The 24,797-nt window shown below is 38.5% G+C and overlaps 1 protein-coding gene across 1 annotated transcript in view; it reads right to left on the reverse strand.

Annotated features, from left to right (window-relative positions):
* fam189a1 (family with sequence similarity 189 member A1) overlaps nucleotides 1–24,797 on the reverse strand; it is a 116,589-nt gene that overhangs the window by 19,493 nt on the left and 72,299 nt on the right. Inside the window, exon 3 of the mRNA XM_047363430.1 lies at nucleotides 2,457–2,567. Coding sequence (XP_047219386.1) covers nucleotides 2,457–2,567 — 111 coding nt within the window. The remainder of the gene's footprint in view (nucleotides 1–2,456; nucleotides 2,568–24,797) is intronic.

Here is a 24,797-nt window from a genome sequence, read left to right on the forward strand (position 1 = left end):
AACACTGAATCTTTCCAAGTTTATCATTTCTCCACCCCTGATGCAAGTTTAATTTGTACATTGCTTTGCAAACAGATTTTATTTTTCAGCATTGCAACTTCAGACTTTAATGTATTTTATTGTGATTTATGAGATAGACTAACACCAAAGAGAGGATAATTGTGAGGTGAAGGGTAAATGATGCATGCTTGGCAGTTTTTATTACACATATAAACCTGCAAAGGGCGGAGTGCATTTATTCTCAGCTTCCACAAATCTATGCTTGATAAAAAGGCATTTTGCTGCAGCAAGTTTGATAAACATGAGCCAGTAATGATAAACGAATGGTTTTGTTAATTTATGACTCAGTTCAGCAGCCTGTTTAGTGCAGAAGGTCTGAAAATTTGAACAAGAAACACATGACTGTATTTCTCTGGGATGAAAGTAAAGTTGTTGTTTACAACAGAATTTATCACAATGTTTAACTTTTTAGTGGCTTGGTAAATTCTTACTTTATATAGGATTAAAAGGTTTTATTTTTTTTCTCATTATCAAGCCAAGATAATTAATTTACTGCTTGATTGATTGACTTACTGATTGATTTTGTGATATACTGCATTTGTGAACAATGCCACTCAAGAGTATTCCTTTAACCTTTAGATATGTTGTCACGTTACGGCCACAAACTTCGGCATATTTATTTTGTGTTTTACGTTATAGACCAGCATTTACGGTCCCAATTCCAATGAAGTTTAGGTGTTGTGTAAAATGTAAATAAAAGCAGAATAGAATTATTTTCAAATCCTGTTTTTCTTGCAAATATTCACTCATCTTGAATTTGATGCTCATACTTGTATTTGAGGCAAAAAAAAAAAACTGTTAAAGTTGAGGAATGCTAAAAAAAACACCTGTTTCTCTTGATGAACAGCTTAATTGGAAACAAGTCATTCACAAGCAAGGATGGGGCAAGGTTCACCACTTTGTGAACAAATGCTTCGGTAAATAGTCCAACAGTAAAAGAGAGCGCATTCTAGACTGCCCTGCCTGCAGTCCAGACCTGTCTCCCATTGAAAATGTGTGGAGCATTAGGAAGCACAAAATACAACAACAGACACCCTGGACTGTTGAGCCACTGAAGTTGTACATCAAGCAAGAATGGGAAATAATTCCACCTACAAAGCTTGAATAATTAGTCTCCTCATTTCCCAAACACTTACTGAGTGTTAAAAGGAAAGGTGATGTAAAACAGTGGTAAACATGCCCCTGTCCCAGCTTTTCTGGAATGTATTGCAAGCATCAAATTTAAAATTAGTGAACATTTGCAAAAAAAAACAAAAAAAAAACATTAAAGTTTATCAATTCGAACATTACATATCTTGTCTTTGTAGTGTATTCAATTGCATATATGTTAAACAGGATTTACAAATCACAGTATTCTGTTTTTTTTTTTCCGTTCACAATGTCCCAGCTTCACTGGAATTGGGGTTGTGATTGCAAAGTGGGCAAGGATGCATGGATTTCATTTTTGTTATAAATAAAATTCTGAAATGTGTGGCATCTATTTGTCTGCAGTCCTTCTTTACTCTGATACCCCTCAATAAAATCAAGTGCAATCTATTGTCTATAGTCTGTAAAAGGAATCCACCTGTGAGTAATTTCAGGGGAGTATAAATACTGCTGTTCTGTAAAGGTAGAGATTTGTAAGAGAACATCAAACAGTAAACAGGTCAGGGGAATGTATAGTTGTAAGGAAGCTTAAAGCATGGTAACATGAAACCATATCTTGAACTTGGAACATTTTAGAGAGGACTGCTTAATCCATCTGCAAAACTGGAAAGAAAATGCCTCAAACCTACACAGACATGAGTGTTCTCTTAAACTGAAAAGTTAGTGTATTAATCAGAGATGCAAGAAAGATGTTTATGTTAACTCTGGAGGAGCTGCAGAGATCCACAGCTAACGTGAGAGAAACTGACAAAAAGACAACTTTTATTCATCTGACCTTCAGAGAAGAATATCAAGAAAGTTATTACTGAATGAAAGCCACAAGAAGTCACATTTGCAGTTTGCCAAAAGCCACTTAGTGGACGATGGCAACATTTCGAATGAAGGTGCTCTTTTCAGATGAAACCAAAATTTTATTTTACATCCTACATCCACTCATTGCTTATACCTGCTTATCCTGATAGGGTGTGGGGACAAGAGGCAGGAAACACAGGTTGCCAGTCCATTACAGGACAACACAAGGGCACACAGGAAAAAAGAAAAAAAAAACATGCATATCTGGCCTATGTGCAAAAGCAATGCATACAGTATGTAGCAGAAAGCTAAGCCTGCACGTCATCAAGAATAGAACATCCCTCTGAATGCTGGACAAAGGCACCAAAACACCCCACCCAAGCACTGAGTAGAAATAAACAGTTGTAGACATTGCCAAATAACTGAAATTGCATGGGTCATTTTCTAGTTGGTCTCACCAGCTTACACTCCTCCAGGGAGTTGACGAGCTGAGCGTTCTGGCAGGAGAGAATGGAGCCCGCCAGGTTAAGCATTACACACACTGCAGACAGCAGCATGAAGAATGTGATCTGTGACAGAGAAACAAGAAGGAAAGAATAGAGACAAATTAGAAACAGATAACACAATGTCAAACTGTTGCCGCTTGGATTCATTAAGCACTCACTTCCTTCTGACACTAAAAGTAGCTGCAGTACCACAGCTACTTTGTGCTTTACTAATCAATCCTAATTCTTAGAGAAAATAAGTAGTTGAAATAAATATATGTTCAGAACAAAGCAACTAAAATCTATCAGTCAGAGTAAAATAATAACATGTCCTTCCTTTGATTTGTTACTTGTGAGCTCCATGGAGGTTCTCTTAGCAAAATATTATTGCTGCTACTCAACAGGAAACTAACACATGTCTTCTGCACTGAATGTAGCTTCACTGTTTGAGAAGAAGAGCTTCTATTACTCACAATCAGTTAATCAGAAAAGCTCAATGGTGACCTAATTTTCAAAGAGTTGGAATAATGGAATAGTGGTGGTGAAGGACAAATATTACTTTAGCAGGAGAAGTTAAATAGAAAGGTGATCAGGAACAAACACAAGCAGATGGAAAGGAGGAGAAACCCACAACCGGAGAAGGAAAGGGAAGGAGAGATGGCATGTAATAAACAGATGGAGCGATAAATTTAAGTGCTTCTTGCGACAGCAGAAAATTGAAAGATTGAGAGGCTGATGAGTGAGCTACAGGGGCAACTCCTTGGATGGGAATAAAAAAAACAGAAGAGGAAATGGGAGATGCAGACAGGAAAAGATGGTACAAACACAAATGGACTGTGGCACAACCAAGCAATATGGGAGGACAAGACTATTTTACGTTATGGGGTATTGACTATAATGGTGTGCAGATCTTATAAATCAGCAGTTCAACCTTAAAAAAGTAGCACGCTCTGAAAACTGTAGAACTTAAACATTTCCCTAAAACAAACAAAGAAAAAATTTACAACCTGAAATACATGACTATGCAATTCTTTAGGGAATGCTATGCCTAAACCTGGGAAATAATTTACAAAAAACATTTTATTGAATAAAACAAAACAGCTTGAGTTATATTTATTGCATAAATGCTCAGTGATCAAAGTAAAGGGGAGAAAGAGGGGTAAGCATATTATCCTTCCAGAAAGAACCTGAAAGAACAAACAGACACATTTCATATTACATTGATTTCATATGATCAAATGCAGGTCATTTGTGCATGTTCTTTATTATGTCCAATGATGGCACCTTCTAAAAGGGTGAAGCTACAAAGAAAGAAACAGTACCTCTGAAGTAAATGGTTTGTTGGACCAAAGCACAGAGCTAGAAGAAAGAAGCGTCATGGTGAGTCTAAAAGTTTGTTTTGAAATTAAGTTATTAGCTTATAAAAGTTATAAGAATCACTGAGATGAATATAGGCAGGTAACATAAGCTTGGGTACGAACACACAAGGGAACGGATGGGTATTAAGCATGAGAATCCAGCGGTGTGTAAAGAAAACCAGAGAAACAAAATGCTGAGGAAGGGTGGAGAATGGACCATTGAACACGGTGAGGTAATTAGAGGGAAATCAGGTGCAGCTGGTGTAGGAGAGAAAGAAGGCAACTGAGGGAGGGTGGTTAATTAACAAAGATGAGCAGGGAGAACAACAAAACATCTAAGTGAAAAGAAATAAGTAAACAATGAAACAAACACAGGGAGGAACCAGAACTATAAGGACAAACTAATTCACCCAACACAGTTATCCAAGGAAGTAATCTAAACATAAGGATGGAATATGAATCTACAGATGAACTAAAATAATAGCAACTGAAAAAAAGTAAGAGAAAACAGACTAAGAACTCAAACTCAAAACCTTACACAGGCAGATCATGACAAATGCATGCATAGGATGTTTGGCACTACTCATTCTCAAGTGTCTCTTTTGGCATCTGCACTCAACAGATGTCTGTGAAAATGATAGGAGGCTTAGAATCAAACACAACTATACACACATCATCTGCTAGTGCTGCCAATTGTATAGGTAAACACCTTAATTAGGTATCAATCAGTTATCAGTTTCGATGTATACCTGGGTTTTAAACGGTTACAGTTGAAAGATTTTCTTTCAGGCAGTTCAAGCTGTTTAAATGCTTTTAACAACTCATTTAAAACCCCATGGATCTCCCAGTCCATTAGGAATACAGAGCAGCATCCGAACTACCCCACCGGTTGGTGCAAGCAGTCAGCCAGTTGTAATAGTTAAATAAAGGGGAAATAGTTAAAGCTTTGTATAAACTGAAGAATAAATATCCAGTTATTTGAACAAAATTCAAATTCAAGATTTCTAATTTTAGGAATACCATCTGGCAACCTTTTTAATATAATCATATCTTCAAAACAAACATTTGTAACATGCTACAGGAGTTGTCATATCTATTGGTAAAATAATCATCCAATTGTCTCAATACCAAGCCACATAACCTGCCTTATTAACAAGCAACAATATTTTAACAGGCTGCCAATGTTAACTGACTATTAACCCCAATGTAAAAAAAAAAATATTCGGTGCAATTATTGCTTAAACCTAATTGCTATAACTACATTTGGTGTGGGTCTGTGTGTAAAAATAAATGTACACTCATTTGTATTGTTTCCTCTTTCTCTTTATATGTTCATTTGCACATCATCAATGTAATTACAAAATCAGTTTTATAGTATTTTATCCATTATTTTTAGCTAGGGCAGCAAAATAATAGTAGGAGTAATCAATAATGATATCAAAAATGTATATTTTAAAAACATTTAAAAAATATTTTAAAAACATTTTAAAATATTTTGGGACAACTTCAACAAAAAGATATTACAACATTTTGGCGCGGCGCTGATGGTGTAGGAATTAACCGCACGACCAAATGCAGAGGCTACAGTCCTCGAAGCGGCCGTCCCGGGTTTGAGTCCCGGACCCGGTGACATTTGCCGAATGTCTCCCCCTCTCTCTACCCCTCTTTCCTGTCTGCCTACTGTCAAAAATAAAGGCCACTAGTGCTGAAAAAATATCTTTAAAAAAATAAAATAAAATAAAATATTACAACCTTTTCACGTTTGAGTTATTTTCCAGTAATACTTTTTTTATGAGCTCCTATTGTCAGTTCAAAGGATAAAACTATTTGGATTTATGCATTTTTTTAGTCTCCGCAGATTCTCAATTGGACTTCGGGCCGAACGTTCTCAAGGCCATTCTTACACATCAATATGCTTTGATCTAAACTTTACAGTGGGAGCTTTGGGTGTATATTTATGGTCGTTATGCCACTCAACTCTTTTAGTCTCACTTTCTGTACAGCTTCTAACAATTTTTCTTTAAGGATTGCCCTTAAATATTACTTTCCTCATAGCATGATGCTGCCACCACCATGTTTCATCATGGGGGTGATGGTGTGCAATATTAGTTTTCTACTACATTTACATAGGACAAATATTTTAGTTTTGGTCTAATTTGACCAAGCAAGCTTCTTTTTCATATTTGGCCTGTCCACTCCTTTTTTTCCAAGGACAGATACTTATCCTGTCGAAGGTTTCTCTCACCTGGCATACCATGGGCCTCTTGGTTGTTGTTCTAAAAAATACTCTCCTTGCCACCTTTTAGCTAAGGTGGATAGCCATGTATTGGCAGGTTCTGTCAGGTTTTGTGGAAAACAGGACATTGAAAATGGATGGAAAAACTGGCAAAACAACAGGGAAAAAAAGGACATGGTAATGGGCAATCAAACAGAACAGAAATGAAAACATCCTGCGGGAAACAAAGACCAACAGAAAGCTAATATGTTGAAGAATGAGTGGACAATGACATGGGTTGCTATGTCCACTCATTCCCATTGTGTTAATCACGAGATAATGTGGAGCAGCTGAGGCAGAAGTCATGCAAGACAGCTGAGGGAGGTTGACTGATAAACATGAGTGGAGCTGAACAGGGATACAAAGAATCTACAAACCACAAAGGAAAGACAAATGTACAGAACACAATAATAAACTAAGAAACTAAACATAAATTTTTTTTACATTTTATCAGAATCAGAATCAGCTTTATTGCCAAGTTCGTACATACAAACAAGGAATTTGACTCCGGTACATTTGCTCTTTGGTTTTGTTTTTGTATTACAGAATATACATATTTACAATGTACAATATACACATATATAATAAAAAGGTGCATTTGCAACATCTGTGTGCTGTTGTTTTGTACTCTATTGAATGTTCATCAGAGAAACAGCCTGGGGGAAGAAACTGTCTCTGTGGCGGCTGGTTTTAGTAAACAGTGCTCTGTAGCGGCGGCCTGAAGGTAAAGCTCTGAACAGTTTATGTGCATTTACATTTCTTGATGAAAACGCATGTTTAAGGAAAAGGAAAAACAAAACATTTACATTTCTTGATGAAAACGCATGTGTAAGGAAAAGGAAAAACAAAATATATATATTTCTGCTTTTATTTTTAATTTTGTCAGGATCGGTCCTCCATACTTTAGGCCTGATTAATCAGGCTGCCACCAGTGCACCCCAATGTTTTCTCACTACTGAGATAATTGTCAAGCTCGGTCCCACACAAATGCCTTCTCGTTACTGTGTGAGATCACAGAGCACCATTTAGCAGCTAGTCATTAATTACTGTGGCACTGCCCTCAGCATGCCAAAAAGAAACGCACACAAACACACACCAGACACACACCCGCTCATTCACATAAAAGACACGAACGCTGCTCTTTGCTTTAACAGCCAAAGCAGATTTACGCTACATGTCATCATCACATCGTTTAGGACTCACTGCAGAGGAGAATACAGCATAATGTAATCACCATTCATCTTCATGACATGCATACATTACAGAAGAAGTCTCGAGGTTCTGTAATTTCCAATAACTGTCACTGAGGTTAAAACAGACGGGTCTCTTCATCTTGAGCGCATCTTTTAAACTGCAAACATTCGTGATGGGGTTTTGGATTTTCGAATGGAAGCACAGACCAATAAAATCAGGCTTTATCAAAAGAGGCACCTTGGCTGTGTCAGTTACCAAATAGTGTTGTGTTCAGAGATGGTATTACTTCAATTTTGTGAAATGTGCTTCATAATCAAGGCAATAAAACCATGTTTTCATGACGTTTTTGCAAGCAATATATTTGCTTTGCAAAGCCTTCAGATATGTAAATTTTATTTTCTTTACATGTCCCTGTACTGAACTATAATATCAAGTAAATTTTGTCAAAGTCATTTTATAGCACATTGAAAAACAACTAATCATGTCCAAAGTGCTTTGCTGTTAAGTCAAATTAGGTCATTCTGAGCCAAGAAGCGTAAGCCAACAAAAGGTCATTGCTAAAACAGCTAGCTTTTCACAAATGTCTGTGTTCAAGCACATTTAAAGAAAGTTGAGTGGAAGGAAAATGTGTACTAGGTATGCAATCAGCAAGGATAATCAAACCCTTGACAGGGCAACAAGGCAAAGTTTAATCAAAAACTTTGGGCGAGGCAAATCCAGGGCATTGGCTACAATTGTGGTATTCTTACCTGAGCAAAAGAGAAAAAAGGACTGAACTGAACAGTTATCTGAGAAACTGCATTTGGCAGAGGAGTTAAACTGATGTTCTGCTGACACAAATTGATTTTTACCCTTAAAAACAAATTGAAGTTTCCGGAGGACTGAAAAATGTCTGTCAAACTGCCAAGTCACTAATTTAAGGATGTATTTTTAGAATATAAATTAACATCGCTCAAGGGTCTCTGGCAGAAAAGGTGTCTGTGTGACTGTCTTTCAGCTTTATATTCCACATTTCTTCACTTCTTTCTGTCCAACGTCAACAACAAAATAGTCAGACTCATTCATCATCTCTGTTTATCTGAAGCAGTTCAGGTCAGAGATACACATCTCAGCTGGGAAAGTGGAAGATAAAGCAACACATTGGTATTCTCCAGACATTCACTGTTTTGCTTTGAGCCAACTAATAAAAACACACTAAGATATCTTCAAGGAAAAAGGGGAAATTGAAGGATTTTATCTCGTTAACTGATAATCTTGGTTTTATTTTGAGCAGAAATTAATATTTTATGGTAAAAAATAGACTTACAAAAATATAATAGTAAAAAAGTTTGTAAACAGTACATTGTCTTAACGGACGTAGATAGTATATGCTGTATTTAAACAACAATTTAAACAAAATAGATCTTTTTTTGTTTTCAGAAAAGTAGATATAAATTCTGGTACTTCTTGTCCTCTGGGCATGCTGGATATGGCTCAGAAACTCATTTTCATTGCCATTGTTTCAAAGCACTTCTGTGTAAAACCCCTCTGGTCATCCAGATGTTGCTTTGCATTACCAACGTCAATTTTACTACATCGTTTATGCATCATAATCAGTGTGCAAGAAATGACGCTTTCCTAGGGGAAGGTGATTTATCACTTTCTCCCCAGTCATAATATGGATGTTTCTTGCCCTTTTATATAAACCATTTATTTATACATTACGTTAACCATAGTTTTTTGCTGTCTTTTATCAATAATATATCAAAATCTGTGAAGAAGAAGCTGAAAATGCTTGGAAAACCTTTTTAGATGACTGACTTCCTCCCGGAAAGATTCAGTACATAAGGTAAGGCATGTGTCTCCCTCCCTGACCATCAACACTGGTGTACCTCAAGGCGCTATACTTTTCCCCTTCTTTTCTAGCCATTTACCACAGCTACACCTCCTCTCACAAATCTGTCAATCTCCAAGCAAGTGACACAACTGTCATTGTGCTCATCTCAGTGATATGGATGATGAAAACATAACCTATAATTCAGTCCTGTGTAAACTAGAGATTATTATGAAATGCTGGAGGATTTCTGGCTCACTGGCCTCAATCATCCTGGGTAGTTGCTCAATGAAGAATGTGGCAGCCATCATTTACTATGCCCTAAAATGGGTTAGGGCAGCTGAAGAAGAACATGCCAATGTAATTTATCCCTCTCAAGTCCACTGCAGTATGGAATGTTGCTACCGGAGAAAAAGACGTAGGGAGACTGTAACATGTCATCTATCAAACTGATAAAGTGGTTGGCAATCTGTCTCTGCTCCAAAATCTAAACACCTCCAGGACCTATCCAGAGAGGGTGACTCATTTGCTCACATTTTCTTTTCACTTCACAACCCCCTACAATACATATATATTGTAGGTTAAACCATTCTTTCCATACTTCAATCTATAAATTGTTTTGCTGGTTTTCAAGGTTCTTTTACTGAATTAAATAAGATCTTTTAAATTATGATACATATACGAGAACAATGAAGTCAAACAACCAGCTCCTTTGAGGTGTTCTGGGTTCCAAACAGAAACACAGTGGTGGTCAATCCTTCTATGTTGCTGCCCCCAAATTATGAAATAATTCACCACTCCATGAAAAATCTGCTCAAACTCAACTTTTAACACCCCTTTAAAGACACACCTTTACACGTTGGCTTTTGAATTATTTGGAACTTAGCAAAATCATTTTTTATTAAAGCATTCTTTTACTTATGGGATTAAAATAAGTATAATTACTACTGGCTAGTCAGGTAATTATATTGTATTCGGAAGCATTTATTGAAGAGCGATGCTAATGTTTGTAACACTGTGTGTAAAAAGAAAGTTTGTTGCAGTGTATAAATGCATTAAACAGGGAAAAACAATGGGGTATAATAGAGATATAAAACGTTCCACAGATTACACCCATCATCTAATCAAAGCTGCGTCAAAAGGTAGAAACCCTAACATGCAATTTACTGTACACAGGTGCATTTTTGGCAGGGATGCAACCACCCAGACTTATACTTACAATATATGCATTGAACAATGCAATGTATCTCACAAACACACAATCAAATTATACAGCTGCTGGAAAAAGCCAGTTTATTACAAGTATAAACCAGTTTTCTGTTATTATCTACACATGAAGTATGAAGCCAAATGCAATTATTTTTCTATAAGAAATCTCACTCCACAAAAAAAAAAACAAGAAATTCAGCGCATCAGTTCATAACTAAATGATGACCCACAGAATGGGATATAAACAAAAATCTAAATAGGGCTTTTTTAATGGAGATTACACCCTCCATCTGTGCTTTTAACCTCTGCAGAGAAAAGCAGCTCAATAATAGATAGTTTGATCAGCTGGAAATAGACAGAATGAGTATCTGAAGCACCGTTTGCATCCTCTGACTGCAGCACAAATTAGTATTTAGTCTGCAGCAGCACTGCGACACAATACAATTTATTTTCAATTATCCCTGAGCCACAAGAGATGGAAGCAATGTTGTTTTGTTTTTGCTGCTGCTCAGCAAACGCGCTCTGATACATTTTACCTCTGACACTAAGTATCAATCCTCTTGGCCCTGCAGGAATCAGGCACATCTGTGCACTAAAAACACTTAAAGGACAATGAGAAAACCAACTATAAGTGCTGATTTTAGGAAGAAATGGTAAATGTACACAGATTATATCATTGGATATGGTAAATATCTCTGCTTAAAGGAAAAGTCAGTCAGTCAGTCATTTTCTAACGTTTATTCCATAGTGGGTCGCGGGAGAGCTGGTGCCTATCTCCAGCAGTCTATGGGCGAGATAAAGGAAAAGTAAGTGTTAAATCCCAGATAGCCCTGAGGTTAAACTGCAATCAGGAAAGAAAACTTAGTGATTCTTGCAGTGTTACTCTAACAAAAAGATCATCAGCCGGTTCTCATTGGTTCACAGCTAAACATGCGGGAACTTTATGGACTCAGCTCCAATGAAGTCATAATTTTATGTATGCATGTGAACACACTGTCTGTTTGTGTGTGTCATGACCAGAACTGCAGGATTAGGTATGACGGAAGGTGAGTGACCCTGAGTTCAGCGCTGGTCCAAATAAACAGTGGAGGTGTTGATACTAACTCACAGCAGCAGGGCCCAGGGGATGTCACACAATACCAGATATATTACTCTTAAATCACATACTGTTGAAACCAGATGTTACCACGCACTATATTAAGAAACATAATATATATTTTTTAAGATTACTGTGCCTTTAAACACATTGGGAAATCCCTGATAATGACATCATGGCTTTTTAAGTTTCTGATGGGTTAATTCAACATCCATGGATGTATCTTAAGGCAACACCTCAAACACGCCGCTCCTTTACTGTAAAAGTAACATAAAAACCAATTATTTTGCAAATGCACAGATGGATTAAGATCCTCATTTTTTGAGACACGCCATGAACAAGACCCCGAGATACTTAAACTCTTCCACTTGAGGCAGGAACTCCCCTCCAACCTGAAGAGGACAAGCCACCTTTTTCCGGTCGAGAACCATGGCCTCGGACTTGGAGGAGCTGATCTTCATTCCAGCCGCTTCACACTCTGCAGCGAACTGCCCCAGTGCATGCTGTAGGTCTTGGCTAGAGGGGGCCAGCAGGACCATGTCATCCGCAAAAAGAAGAGACGAAATCCTCTCGTCCCCAAACCAGCCTCAGGAGTCCCACAAGCCAACCACAGCCGATAGGACTCCTTCTTCAGCTTGACAGCGTCCTTTACTGCCGGTGTCCACCACCGGGTTTGGGGATTGCCGCCGCGACAGGCACCGCAGACCTTACGGCCGAAGCTATGGGCGGCAGCATCGACAATTGATGCGGAGAACATGGTCCACTCGGACTCTACGTCTCCAACATCCCTCGGAATCTGGTCAAAGCTCTCCCAGAGGTGAGAGTTGAAAACATCCCTGGCCAAGGGGTCGGCCAGACATTCCCAGCAGACCCTCACTATGCGCTTGGGCCTGCCAAGTCTGTCCGGCTTTCTCCTCGTCCAGCGGATCCAACTCACCACCAGGTGGTTATCGGTGGACAGCTCAGCCTCTCTCTTCACCTGAGTGTCCAACACATGCGGCCGAAGGTCTGATGATACGACAACAAAGCCGATCATCGACCTCCTGCCTAGGGTGTTCTGGTGTCAAGTGCACTGATGGACAACCTTATGTTTGAACATGGTGTTCATTATGGACAATCTGTGACTAGCACAGAAGTCCAATAACAAAACACCGCTCGGATTCAGATCGGGGAGGCCATTCCTCCCGATCACGCCTCTCCAGGTGTCACTGTTGTTTCCCACGTGGGCGTTGAAGTCCCCCAGCAGAATAATGGAGTCCACAGGAGGGGCACTATTCAGCACCCCCGACAGGGACGCCGGGTCCCGCGAGGAGCAACCCAGCCACCAGGCGCTCTCCGACGAGTCCCGACCCCGGGCCTGGCTCCAGGGTGGGACCCCGGCTCCGCCGTACCGGGCGACGTCACGTGCCTCGATTTTGTAGTCGTCATGAGGGGTTCTTGAACCGCTCTTTGTCTGACCCGCCACCTAGAGCCTGTTTGCCATGGGAGACCCTACCAGGGGCATTTAAGCCCCAGACAACATAGCCTCTAGGATCATTCGAGCACACAAACCCCTCCACCACGTTAAGGTGGTGGTTCAAGGAGGGGTGAACATGTGGTTCTACACTAATATTAAATTATAATTTTCTTTTATTTATTAAACATTTTTTGTTTTGCAGGGAAGCTGATAAACAGATTTTTGTTGTTTCCTGGACAACTACAGACCCATACTTCTGCAGAGATTGCTTTATCCTGAGAAGGGAACTTTAATGTTTAATTTACTTGCATATAGTACATTTTAGAGACAACTAAAAGCACTTATAGTTGTGCAAACCTTGACTCTAACTTGACAAAAGCACAAATCTAAGGCAAATATTACAGCTGACACCTGAAAACATTGTATAAATTTGCATACTTTCACTCATTTAACTTAGATTTGATTTAACACACAAGGCCAAGACTAAGTAACATCTTCCATCAGTTTAAACATTATATTAGAGTTATAAAAGGAGGACATTTTACTGTCAGACAACAAAAGAAGCAGATTGGAGACTATGTGCACTAATAAATTATGTTTTAATGTTGACCTTTAATCTCCTGGTGCTTATTTCTCAAAATTTAAGAAAAGAAACACATTTTTTCTACTTGTCGACCAGAAGTAAAAAGAAACACCTAGCCTCTGGACTTTGATGACTAGTCATGTTGACAGCATGTCAGATTGCATCTACGTAGGATGTGATGGATTTGTTCCTGTAGTCAGAGGCATCGAGGTGAAGCTACAGTCCAACAACTTTTATTGACAAATGAGACATGAGGACAAGGCAACAGGTGAGCAAAAACACATCCATAGTTTGAAGCTTGTTCTAAATTTATGTTTTACATACCTGAGTAACACCTCAGGTAGAGTCCTCAACCCCAAACAAGACGTTTTGTTTATCATACAGCCACATGTTGAGAAAACAGATAACCTGACGGCTGTCTGTCTGTCTGTGGGGGTATGAACAGTAGAGGCTTAGTTTAAGGAGAGGAGTTCATCTTAGTGCCAGTGTTCACACTTATTGATTAAAACAGACCATGAAAGACAATATCGCCCAGAGGGTTAGTAGCTGATTAACCCCCACATCTGCACATTAATCAACCGCTGACCTCTAAAGAGCCAAATGAAAGGCTGTCTGCCTTTCTCCGCCGGACTCCCCAGGCTCCCGATTGGGGGACAGCTGTAATGAGACGGGGCTATAATGATGATGGTCCCAGAAGACGCTCGCTTCAAGCAGAAATGCAACTTTCTACAAGCTGCTCACACAAAGCAATTTGTTTTACGAAACTAATGATGATGGTGTCTCAATTAAGGGAGATGCAGGATGTGGATGGACTGTCACATTTGTTACCCCTAAAAAAAGAGTATGCAAGGCAGAGAAAAGTTTCCCTGGAACAAACATTCATTTATTCATCTTCTATGCCGCTTATTCCATAGAGGGTCACAGGGAAGCTGGGGCCCATCTCCAGCAGTCTATGGGCGAGAGGCAGGGTACACCCTGGACAGGTCACCAATCCATTGCAGGGCAACACAGACATACAGGACAAACAACGATGCATACACTCATTCACATCTAAGGGCAATTTAGAGAGACCAATTTACCTAACAGTCATGTTTCTGGACTGTGGTGAGAACCTAGTTACAGAGCATGCATGGGGGAGAACATGCAAACTAAATTTACCTAAATTGGTCTCCATGCAGAAGTTGAACCCAGGACCTTCTTGCTGCAAGGCAAGAGTGCTACCAACTGCGCCACCGTGCAGCCCCCAAAAACAAACATTAATCTGAAATTTTTGTTTCATGTTTGTTTCTGAGTTTATGCGGCCTTGGTGCATCAAAGATGCCTATGGACCTTTACAACCAAACCTGTTCAACAATACAACATATTTAAAAACATATGACAATAATCCCATGACTGTGCATCTAGTGTCGAAATTTAAAAGCTATGGGTTTCGCTGTTGCATCAGTGTATGGATGCATGGTTATTGTGACCTATGACATGAATTTGTCTGTAACTTTCCGAGGATTAAGTAGAGAGAGATGGATTTAAGGGTACTACAAATTCTTTTACAAGCTGAGCCCAGATTTTGTCATTACTTAGTATGTTAAAAACATCTGAAAATAACTTAAATTTATATTACATTTTAACTAATTAACTAGATTTTAAGAAAAGGGGATCTTTAATTATTGAACATAAAGGAATATACTTTGGTATCTGCAAGGCCCGTTCTAATCCATTTTAGATTATATTTAAGTGTCTTTTTACAAATAATCTTTAAAGTTTAGTGTTTATTTATTTTAATAGCCCTCTTTCTTTAATAACCCAAAATATAATCCAGTGAAACCAACAACCTTCAAAAGTCACCTAATTATACTTAAACAGAGCCCATCTACAAATTTAAAATGTAGATTATCTATTTTGCTTTGTATTTTGCTATCGCTCAAGGAGAGCAACATGAACTGATATTTCCAGAAGCACCTCTGCAGCTCCCGCTCTGCAGATCATGCTGCTGCTGCGCCTGTGAGCTATCTGATAAGGGGGTCTTTCTAATTCATATTCTAATTAATATGGAGCCTCACATCCTGCATCCCAGAGCCTTAAGGGAGAAGAGCATTCAATAAGATTTATCTTCAGCCAAAAAAAAAGGTTTCCGTTCTCCCAGCTGGCAGCGTTCTTTGTAGCTTTCTCTAAACAACTGATCCTGTGCCACTTCCTGTCACTTTAAACAGAAATACTACATATAAATAGGCAGCCAATAGTTTAGAAATGAAGCAATACAAGGAGAAGTATAGAGAATTCAGAAATTAAGAGGCTTTGGAGTTAAAATAAATATGTATATATATATATATACTTAAATTGTCTCATTTGTTTAGGATGACTCTTTAGGTCCAGGAGAAAACGACATAACGTCAAATATGTCATGATTTGTGGGTGTTTTTGGGTACTTCATGTTCTTCTTCTTATTATTATTATTATTCTTGATAGGTTTTGAATCATGCTTCTGTTATTTTCCTGGTCATGCTTTAGTTTTTGTCTTCTAGTTCATATTTTGTCAAGTTAGGTTTTGGATCTGGTTATGCTTTAGTTTCATGTTTTTCTAGTTATGTTTCTATTAGTTTGTATCCCTGAATTTCTGTTTTGCTCCTGTCACGTTGTGTTCTCTCCTGTCTGTCAATTGACTTCATTCGGTTCACCTGCACCTAGCTTTCAGTCTCCTCGTTTCACCTGGTTCTTGTTCTATATACAGGTCCTTCTCAAAAAATTAGCATATTGTGATAAAGCTCATTATTTTCTATAATGTAATGATGAAAATTTAATATTCATATATTTTAGATTCATTGCACACTAACTGAAATATTTCAGGTCTTTTATTGTCTTAATACGGATGATTGTGGCATACAGCTCATGAAAACCCAAAATTCCTATCCCACAAAATTAGCATATTTCATCCGACCAATAAAAGAAAAGTGTTTTTAATACAAAAAACGTCCACCTTCAAATAATTATGTACAGTTATGCACTCAATACTTGGTCGGGAATCCTTTTGCAGAAATGACTGCTTCAATGCGGCGTGGCATGGAGGCAATCAGCCTGTGGCACTGCTGAGGTCTTATGGAGGCCCAGGATGCTTCGATAGCGGCCTTTAGCTCATCCAGAGTGTTGGGTCTTGAGTCTCTCAACGTTCTCTTCACAATATCCCACAGATTCTCTATGGGGTTCAGGTCAGGAGAGTTGGCAGGCCAATTGAGCACAGTGATACCATGGTCAGTAAACCATTTACCAGTGGTTTTGGCACTGTGAGCAGGTGCCAGGTCGTGCTGAAAAATGAAATCTTCATCTCCATAAAGCTTTTCAGCAGATGGAAGCATGAAGTGCTCCAAAATCTCCTGATAGCTAACTGCATTGACCCTGCCCTTGATAAAACACAGTGGACCAACACCAGCAGCTGACACGGCACCCCAGACCATCACTGACTGTGGGTACTTGACACTGGACTTCTGGCATTTTGGCATTTCCTTCTCCCCAGTCTTCCTCCAGACTCTGGCACCTTGATTTCTGAATGACATGCAGAATTTGCTTTCATCTGAAAAAAGTACTTTGGACCACTGAGCAACAGTCCAGTGCTGCTTCTCTGTAGCCCAGGTCTGGGGAATGCGGCACCTGTAGCCCATTTCCTGCACACACCTGTGCACGGTGGCTCTGGATGTTTCTACTCCAGACTCAGTCCACTGCTTCCGCAGGTCCCCCAAGGTCTGGAATCGGCCCTTCTCCACAATCTTCCTCAGGGTCCGGTCACCTCTTCTCGTTGTGCAGCGTTTTCTGCCACACTTTTTCCTTCCCACAGACTTCCCACTGAGGTGCCTTGATACAGCACTCTGGGAACAGCCTATTCGTTCAGAAATTTCTTTCTGTGTCTTACCCTCTTGCTTGAGGATGTCAATAGTGGCCTTCTGGACAGCAGTCAGGTCGGCACTCTTACCCATGATTGGGGTTTTGAGTGATGAACCAGGCTGGGAGTTTTAAAGGCCTCAGGAATCTTTTGCAGGTGTTTAGAGTTAACTCGTTGATTCAGATGATTAGGTTCATAGCTCGTTTAGAGACCCTTTTAATGATATGCTAATTTTGTGAGATAGGAATTTTGGGTTTTCATGAGCTGTATGCCAAAATCATCCGTATTAAGACAATAAAAGACCTTAAATATTTCAGTTAGTGTGCAATGAATCTAAAATATATGAATGTTAAATTTTCATCATGACATTATGGAAAATAATGAACTTTATCACAATATGCTAATATTTTGAGAAGGACCTGTATATGCATCTGTTCTGTTCATTCCTCGTGGAAACATTTTGGATCACCATCTCTGTTCATGTCTTGTCCTTTGATCGTGCCAAGCTTGTCTTGCTAGCCTGCCCATGTCTGTTTTTGCCTTCACCGTCTGTAGTAAGTTTTGTTAATTAAATCATTTTACTTACCGTCAGGCTTCCTGCTCGTCTGCATTCCGGGGTCCTCCGCTACACAAACCCTGACAAAATATACATTTTTCATAATGTCCAATAAAATGGAAACAAGCATCTGCTGCTTTGTGATTCCTTCTAGTTTTCTTTTATATAAATAATAAACCCAGGTTTACAACCCACTAAGCGCACAGAATAATAAGGAAGCATAGAAAAAGAGCAAATAACTATAGTGTAGCTGTCAGGGAGACATAGGGATCAATAACCACCCTCAAGAAGAAGAATCTTTAACATAATGAAAAATATACAATCATGTCATAATTGGATTTCTAAACTGCCTACAACTAAAAGATATAAAGTGAGTTCTGTAACTAACAGATACAAGAAATAAAGCAAGGCTTAACATTTAGTTATTTAATATTATGTGCATCTCTGTGCTAGTGTTCAACACAGAATTAATTAAACAATGAACTTGTAATGCAGCATATCATGCATATAAGTCAAGTTCTTCAACACAAAACCTGTTCATCCATATCTTAATGGACCTTGCCCTAATGAGGCCATTTTCAAACTTTTCCTACAAAGTTGGGAGTAGGGCTGCAGCTAACGATTATTTTACTAATCGATTAATCTGTCGACTATTTTTTCTAATAATCGATTCATAATCGGATAGCAAAAGGTGCTTGATAGGAGATTTTTTACAGAATTTGTATCATGTGAAGCTAAAACAATGCCACTCATGGAGTTCTATTTACACAAAAAAAAATGTTGCCTACGTTTTGCTCTGTGTGGGTTGTTCTTCCACCAAATTGCATGTTTTAGAGTTTGTATACTCTTAAAGATTATTGAATTACTAAATTAGTTGACAATTAGTTCAATTGTCGATTAATCTGATTGTTTCAGCCCTAGTTGGGAGAACAAAAATTTACAATGTCTTGGTATGCTGAAGCATTGAGAGTTGCTTTGACTGGAACTAAGGGGCTGTAAGGCTTTTATGTAGCTATTTAATCATGGAAACACATTCCTCGAAGCTCAACATGACGCTTGAAGGTCTGCAACTATTGATTTTGTAGATAGTTGGCGACCTGTACTAACTACAAGCTTCACCATCCACTGATACCCTCTTTGATTTAATTGGTTCTACCACTTCGTGGCTGAGTTGCTGTTCTAATACCACTAACCACCAATGTCCCTTTTTTAACTTATAACTGAACACCCAAAACAATAATATGACACCCAAAAGTTTTGCTGAAAAGTTAGTGAAGAAAGCTCTTTTAATGTCAGCCTTTTATATCCACATTAAAATCACAGTCAGTATCTCTGGGATTTTGAATTTACAGATTTATGTTCTGCATTTTGTATAATTTAAGCTGTTTGTGTGGCCCATAAATTAAGTAATAGGAGCTCAACTGCTTTGCCAAAATGTGGTTTAAATTCAGCCTATTTACTTAATTAGAGCTATGATGCGTCTCAGCAGTGAAATTGTATCTATGGTGACGTGTGTGCACTCCGAAAGAGAGAAAGAGAAAAAAAATCATCAGTCCAAAGAAGCCCAACTAATCCTCCCCTCCTTCCTTTAACTGTTCAGACTCAAGTTGGTTGGTAAAGCAACGATACTGACTTACTAATTTGGGTTCATTCTTGACAGATTCTCAGTGTGTGAGAAGAAAGGAGGTGATGTGTGGAGCAGTGGGAGAGACAGAGAGTGGCAGAGCTAATACAAACTGACCAGAAGTGACAGGCAAACTGTGACAGTCCTGAAGCACACTCACTCACACAGCCTTGCGCACTCTCCCTCAGCCTGGCTGGTGAATGAAGAACAAACACACACCCATTATTCAGGTTGGCAGCGAGGTGGCTTCAGACGGCCTCTCCTCAACAGGAGCGCGCCGGGTGAAGCCTCAACGTTGGCAGACATCCACAGTGGTTAAGTGTTTCTAAGCAAGATGCTTCACTCCTCGTCACCCGGTTATTGAGCTAACGCTAATATCCACCATTTACAGATCATTATACAGAATTTATTACTGATCCCGCTCTGTGACCAAATGCTGAATGCGGCTGCTTCTCTACCCATATTTGATTGCACTTAATCTACCAAATTTAAAGGAACGATGTTAAAAGCTTTCAATTCAAGAAAAAAGTGAGCCACGACATAAGATAAACCTAGAGCCTCTAAGACAGACCAACATAATAATATCCAGCAGAACTGTTAAGAGGGATGCAAAATGTTGTTGCTTAGCAATGGTGAAAGACTGAGATTCTTTTGGCTGAGGACCAGAAAAAAAATCATCAGAACAAACCCAAAGCTTCTGTTTCTGAGTTTATCTCTGCACCTCAGGCCACATCACAGCGGTGCCACTATTATATGAACACAAGATCTGCAACACATCTGCTCATTATAAAGCACCGTGAAAGAAGGTTATTAGAACATGTTGTACTCTCAGATACAATATCGCTTCTTTGCTTTTTCATATTATTTCTGAGGGTCTTTTGTAGTCCTTTTAAATGGTAAGTGGCCTGTACTTTTATAGCGCTTTATCAAGCCCCCAGAGAACCCAAAGCGCCTTACACTACAGTCCTTCATCCACCCATTCATCCACACATTCACACACTGACTAAACTATAGCCACAGCTGCCCTGGGGCAGACTGACAGAAGTGAGGATGCCATACAATCGGCACCACCGAGCCCTCTGACCACCACCATATAACAAAATCTTCTTTACATTCTAAATAAAAGGATTACATTTTTGATAGAGTGAAACGTTTTGGCCTTCTAATCAGAGATTACTGTGGTAAAGAGCTTTTTATAACCTAATCAGTGTAGGCTAGCAATACAAAATGTGCAACAATATTATCTGCTGTGGTAATATCTGTGAAATAAAGTTAAGCTTTTATCAAAGAAACACTAAAGAAAAACACAAATAATGTATTTACACCTTGAATCAATAGGCAGAAGGAATGTGTTTCTCGATGTGTTTCCATATTTAATCGGCTGAATTGTTTAGACTATATGAATGCAACAACATTCAATTTGCAGATAAGCTGTCATACCAGTGAGAGATTATTACAGTTGGCTTTGGCTGTGCTTTCTCTATTGTGCCTGTATCCCAAGAGGTACATTTTTAAAAAGTGACCTTATTAGCGGGCTCCTTTTTACCTCCCTATATGACTGCTGGTTTTTATAGCAGCTCTGTAAAGCACAATACAACTAAATATTTCCTAAAATCTAAACAATTATGATGACAGGATGTAAATGGTGTCCCTCTGTTTGATTTATATATATATATATATTAATGCATACCCACCCATAAACAACAACTTTCAAAATTTCTCATAAATTTGTGCATCAGTGCATTTTTTTCCACCTGACTATCAGTCTAAGAAGCAGACACACACACTTCCTTCATGCTTTCATTCAGCACATCCTGACAGGTGGTCCTGTGGGGAACATCTCAGCTGGCAGCAGGCTTCATCTTCCCATAAAACCTTTAGTCTGGGGTAACAGCTTGAAGAGAGGGAGGACCCCAATGTACCACAGTGGGGCACATTCAAATTTGAAAGCAGGAGCTGCAGGAGGCCATACTGTTCTGTAATAAAAATATTTTTTTATATCGATTGGATTTTTGAGAAACTAAATTCAATAGCTGTAATGAAAATTACAAGAAATGCGCTTGAATTTATCATTTTGTAATTATTTAAAATCTGAGTTTCATTTTTTAAATTGAAATATTGAAATAAATTAAGTTTTCATAAAATTCAGATTTATGTAGATGCACATGTAGTGTATGACGCTTGTGTTTTTACTGAGTATTTCTGTTACATTTGTCAAAGGGGGGTTTGTCAGCAAATGCTGCCTCTACTGACATGATCTCAAGGCAGTGCATATAAATACGACCCCTCCTCACATAAGATGTTTTAGCTCGTAATCTCACATTACCTGCCAATAATGGTAAAAAGTTAGGAGAATCTAACAACTATTCACATAAGATAAAATGTCCAGGTTACAACTTCAACTCTAACATTTGGTTGATTGTTTTTATTAATTACAAATGAATGTATCCGCAGAGCTTTTAATGAGACATGCTGGACTCAAGAAAGTGACCCTTGAATAGCGCAAATCCTGAAATGGTGAAAAGGAGGCCTACCGAGGCTACCTCCCAGTGATCAAAGAACAATAACACTTTGGTTGTGTGAAGTCCAAAGGAAAACTTAAATTTAATTCACATAAATCAGAATTAGAGAATAAAACTTTCCTCATCACTTCTTTCACTGTGTAATGAAACTGTTTTGTAATTCAAACATTATTCCTTGATGTTTTCTTTGCTTTATTGCTGTTGTTTTCACTTGCTATCAACCTAACCTCATCTTTAATTCTGTCATCATCACACTTGTCCTGCTACATTTTTTTGAACCATTCAGTCTGAACAAATTGTTTTTACCCTTCTGTCATTTTCCTTCCAAAATGACTTTCTCTCCTCCTCCTCATCTCCACCTCTTCCAGATGTCTGAGGGGCATCATGAGAAATCTGTTACTTCCTGACTGTTCATCCACAACCAGCATCCAGACTCCCAATATATCATGTTTCTCTGATATTGCTGCACCAGTATCCTCTGGAGTCAAATCAGCAAACAAAAATGTTTTAATTGAATTATTTGCATCGATTTATGCTCTAAACTAGCACATACCTTTCTAATAAAACATACCGAACATCTTTATAAGTCCCCACTACAAAAAAAAAACAAGATGCAGTGGCAGAATTTCAAGCTTTTTCATACATTAAATTATCCCCTTCAAACACTGCTCACTTATTTCTTTTTGACTGAACCTGAAGCCAGTTTCAATTAATTTTATGTTCCATGGGATTTTTTGTACATTAGCGTTTGCCAAAACTCTTAAAATATGAAGAAAAAGAACGAGTTTATTGATTCAGTGGACTTTTGTTCAAAACAAAGAGATTCACTGTAACTGGAGACAAACAGAAGCTGTTCCTCCTACAGTAACATGCCGCTTTACTGGTAAACAGCTGAGTCATCCTCTAAAATAAGAAAAAAACTATTTTCTTATGTTAAACTGAATTTAATGCTTCAACCTTTTGAAAAACAAACATCCAAGAAACAATACAAGATTTGGATTTAATTCTTATGGATTTTTTAGTATATGTGTGATATAAACCAGGTGTTATAATAACATATGACATTAACTAATATATAAGCTCTGTTTAACAGGAGGGCTCTGGTTTCTGTGTCTACACGAAAGTTTTATGTGTAGTTTTGGGCACAACACCCTTCTTCAGATCACTATGTTGATTGCTTATAAAGCCTCTAAATTTATTAACAACAATTCACCTAAACATGAAAAAAAAATTTAACCTGTCATACATATACCAAAATATATTTTGGCTTTAATGATTATACACTTTAAACAACAGCAATGATTTTCAGAACAAGGGCTTTATGGGTTTGAATTTATTGGGGATTTTCCTGAATCAACACTAAATACTTTCAGTCATTAACAACCTTATGTCACAGTTTTGGCTATATCTTTCATAAATCTCTCGAATATGTAGCTCTGTAGCTATGACAGCTGTTTCTCAACGTAAGTCACTCTATAAGGTGAATGCTTTCTTACATTGACAGGACGTTTAGATTGTAATCATCACCTTTATCTCCTCACCTTTGAATTATGTGTCTCTAGCATATAACCTTAATAAAATGTGTGGACTATATAATTAAACAATGTAAATGAACTCTACCATTTCTGATAAGAGGAGAGGTCAAATATCAGGACCTATTATCATCAAGATTATGTCAGAACCTTATTGATGAATTTAAAAAGCATGTGGTCCAGGTTCACCTTGCTATGAGAAACAGTAAGTGGTGCTTGAAGAAGTCAGGTACTACTGCATCTGATGTGTCAGTGTTGATTTTTTTTTCTTAACGTTTTGTGGTGTCAGTAAGAGGTTCATGACCAAGTCAGTTCATTCATGGTACAAGCTCCGGACACGAAAGGTCAAAAGTCAGCTCACGGTTGTTTTTCTGCATACCCAGCAGCAAAGCTGATGTGTCTTCAGCAGCCAAATATAAGCTGTGAAAACGACGGCTGAAGTTCACGTCAGCTCACTCAGCTATGAAATATGGCTGACATGACTGTGCGCAAGCCACAATTACGCCTTGAATCACTGACAAGTGACCACAGAGCAGTAGTTGTTCACTCAACTGTGCACAATTAACTGGTGGACCTTGCCTACAATGCCTCTATTTGCCCAAAACACAATCGCTTAGATGTCACACAAGGTCCCAGGCATTGCCTGCAGAAAGAGATTGGCACCGAAGTGACAGGAGGGAGAAGAGCCTATTTGTGCTACTTGACAATGGATGAAAGAGAAGGAAAGGCTTTATTGTGTACTCGTAGATTGACTGCCTACAGCGGATTTCTCATCAACTATAATTGTGTTTTCACTATATGATGTCAGCACTGCGTTTTGAGTTTAATTTTGGTGGAGAACAGGATACATTTGTCTCTGTATCTCTAGGATATTCAATCAATCAATGAATACTTGAATTTTCGATAACATGGTTTCCATACATGGTGTTTACAGCTATGCAATGTGTACAATTTGTGAGGATGACAGTAGCAGGTCACAACTCTTTATGCTTTGGATTTCTGACACATTACTCTCGAAATTTAGGCCTCACTTTACAAAAGAAGCTTTCAAATTCAAGATGCCAGCTGCCTATTATTGCAAGAGGAAAAAAAATAAAAGGGACTCGGATTCTTGAGGTTGACAGTCCTTCATTATTGCTGATTGGATAATTGGTGTTTTCAAATGATGTTCTAAAAACCTCTTCTTGTTCTTCAATTTGCTTTTTTATGTAATTTCCTTTCTGGTATT

This window comes from Girardinichthys multiradiatus, chromosome 4, assembly GCF_021462225.1.
Source record: "Girardinichthys multiradiatus isolate DD_20200921_A chromosome 4, DD_fGirMul_XY1, whole genome shotgun sequence".
In the NCBI taxonomy this organism is placed as follows: domain Eukaryota; kingdom Metazoa; phylum Chordata; class Actinopteri; order Cyprinodontiformes; family Goodeidae; genus Girardinichthys; species Girardinichthys multiradiatus.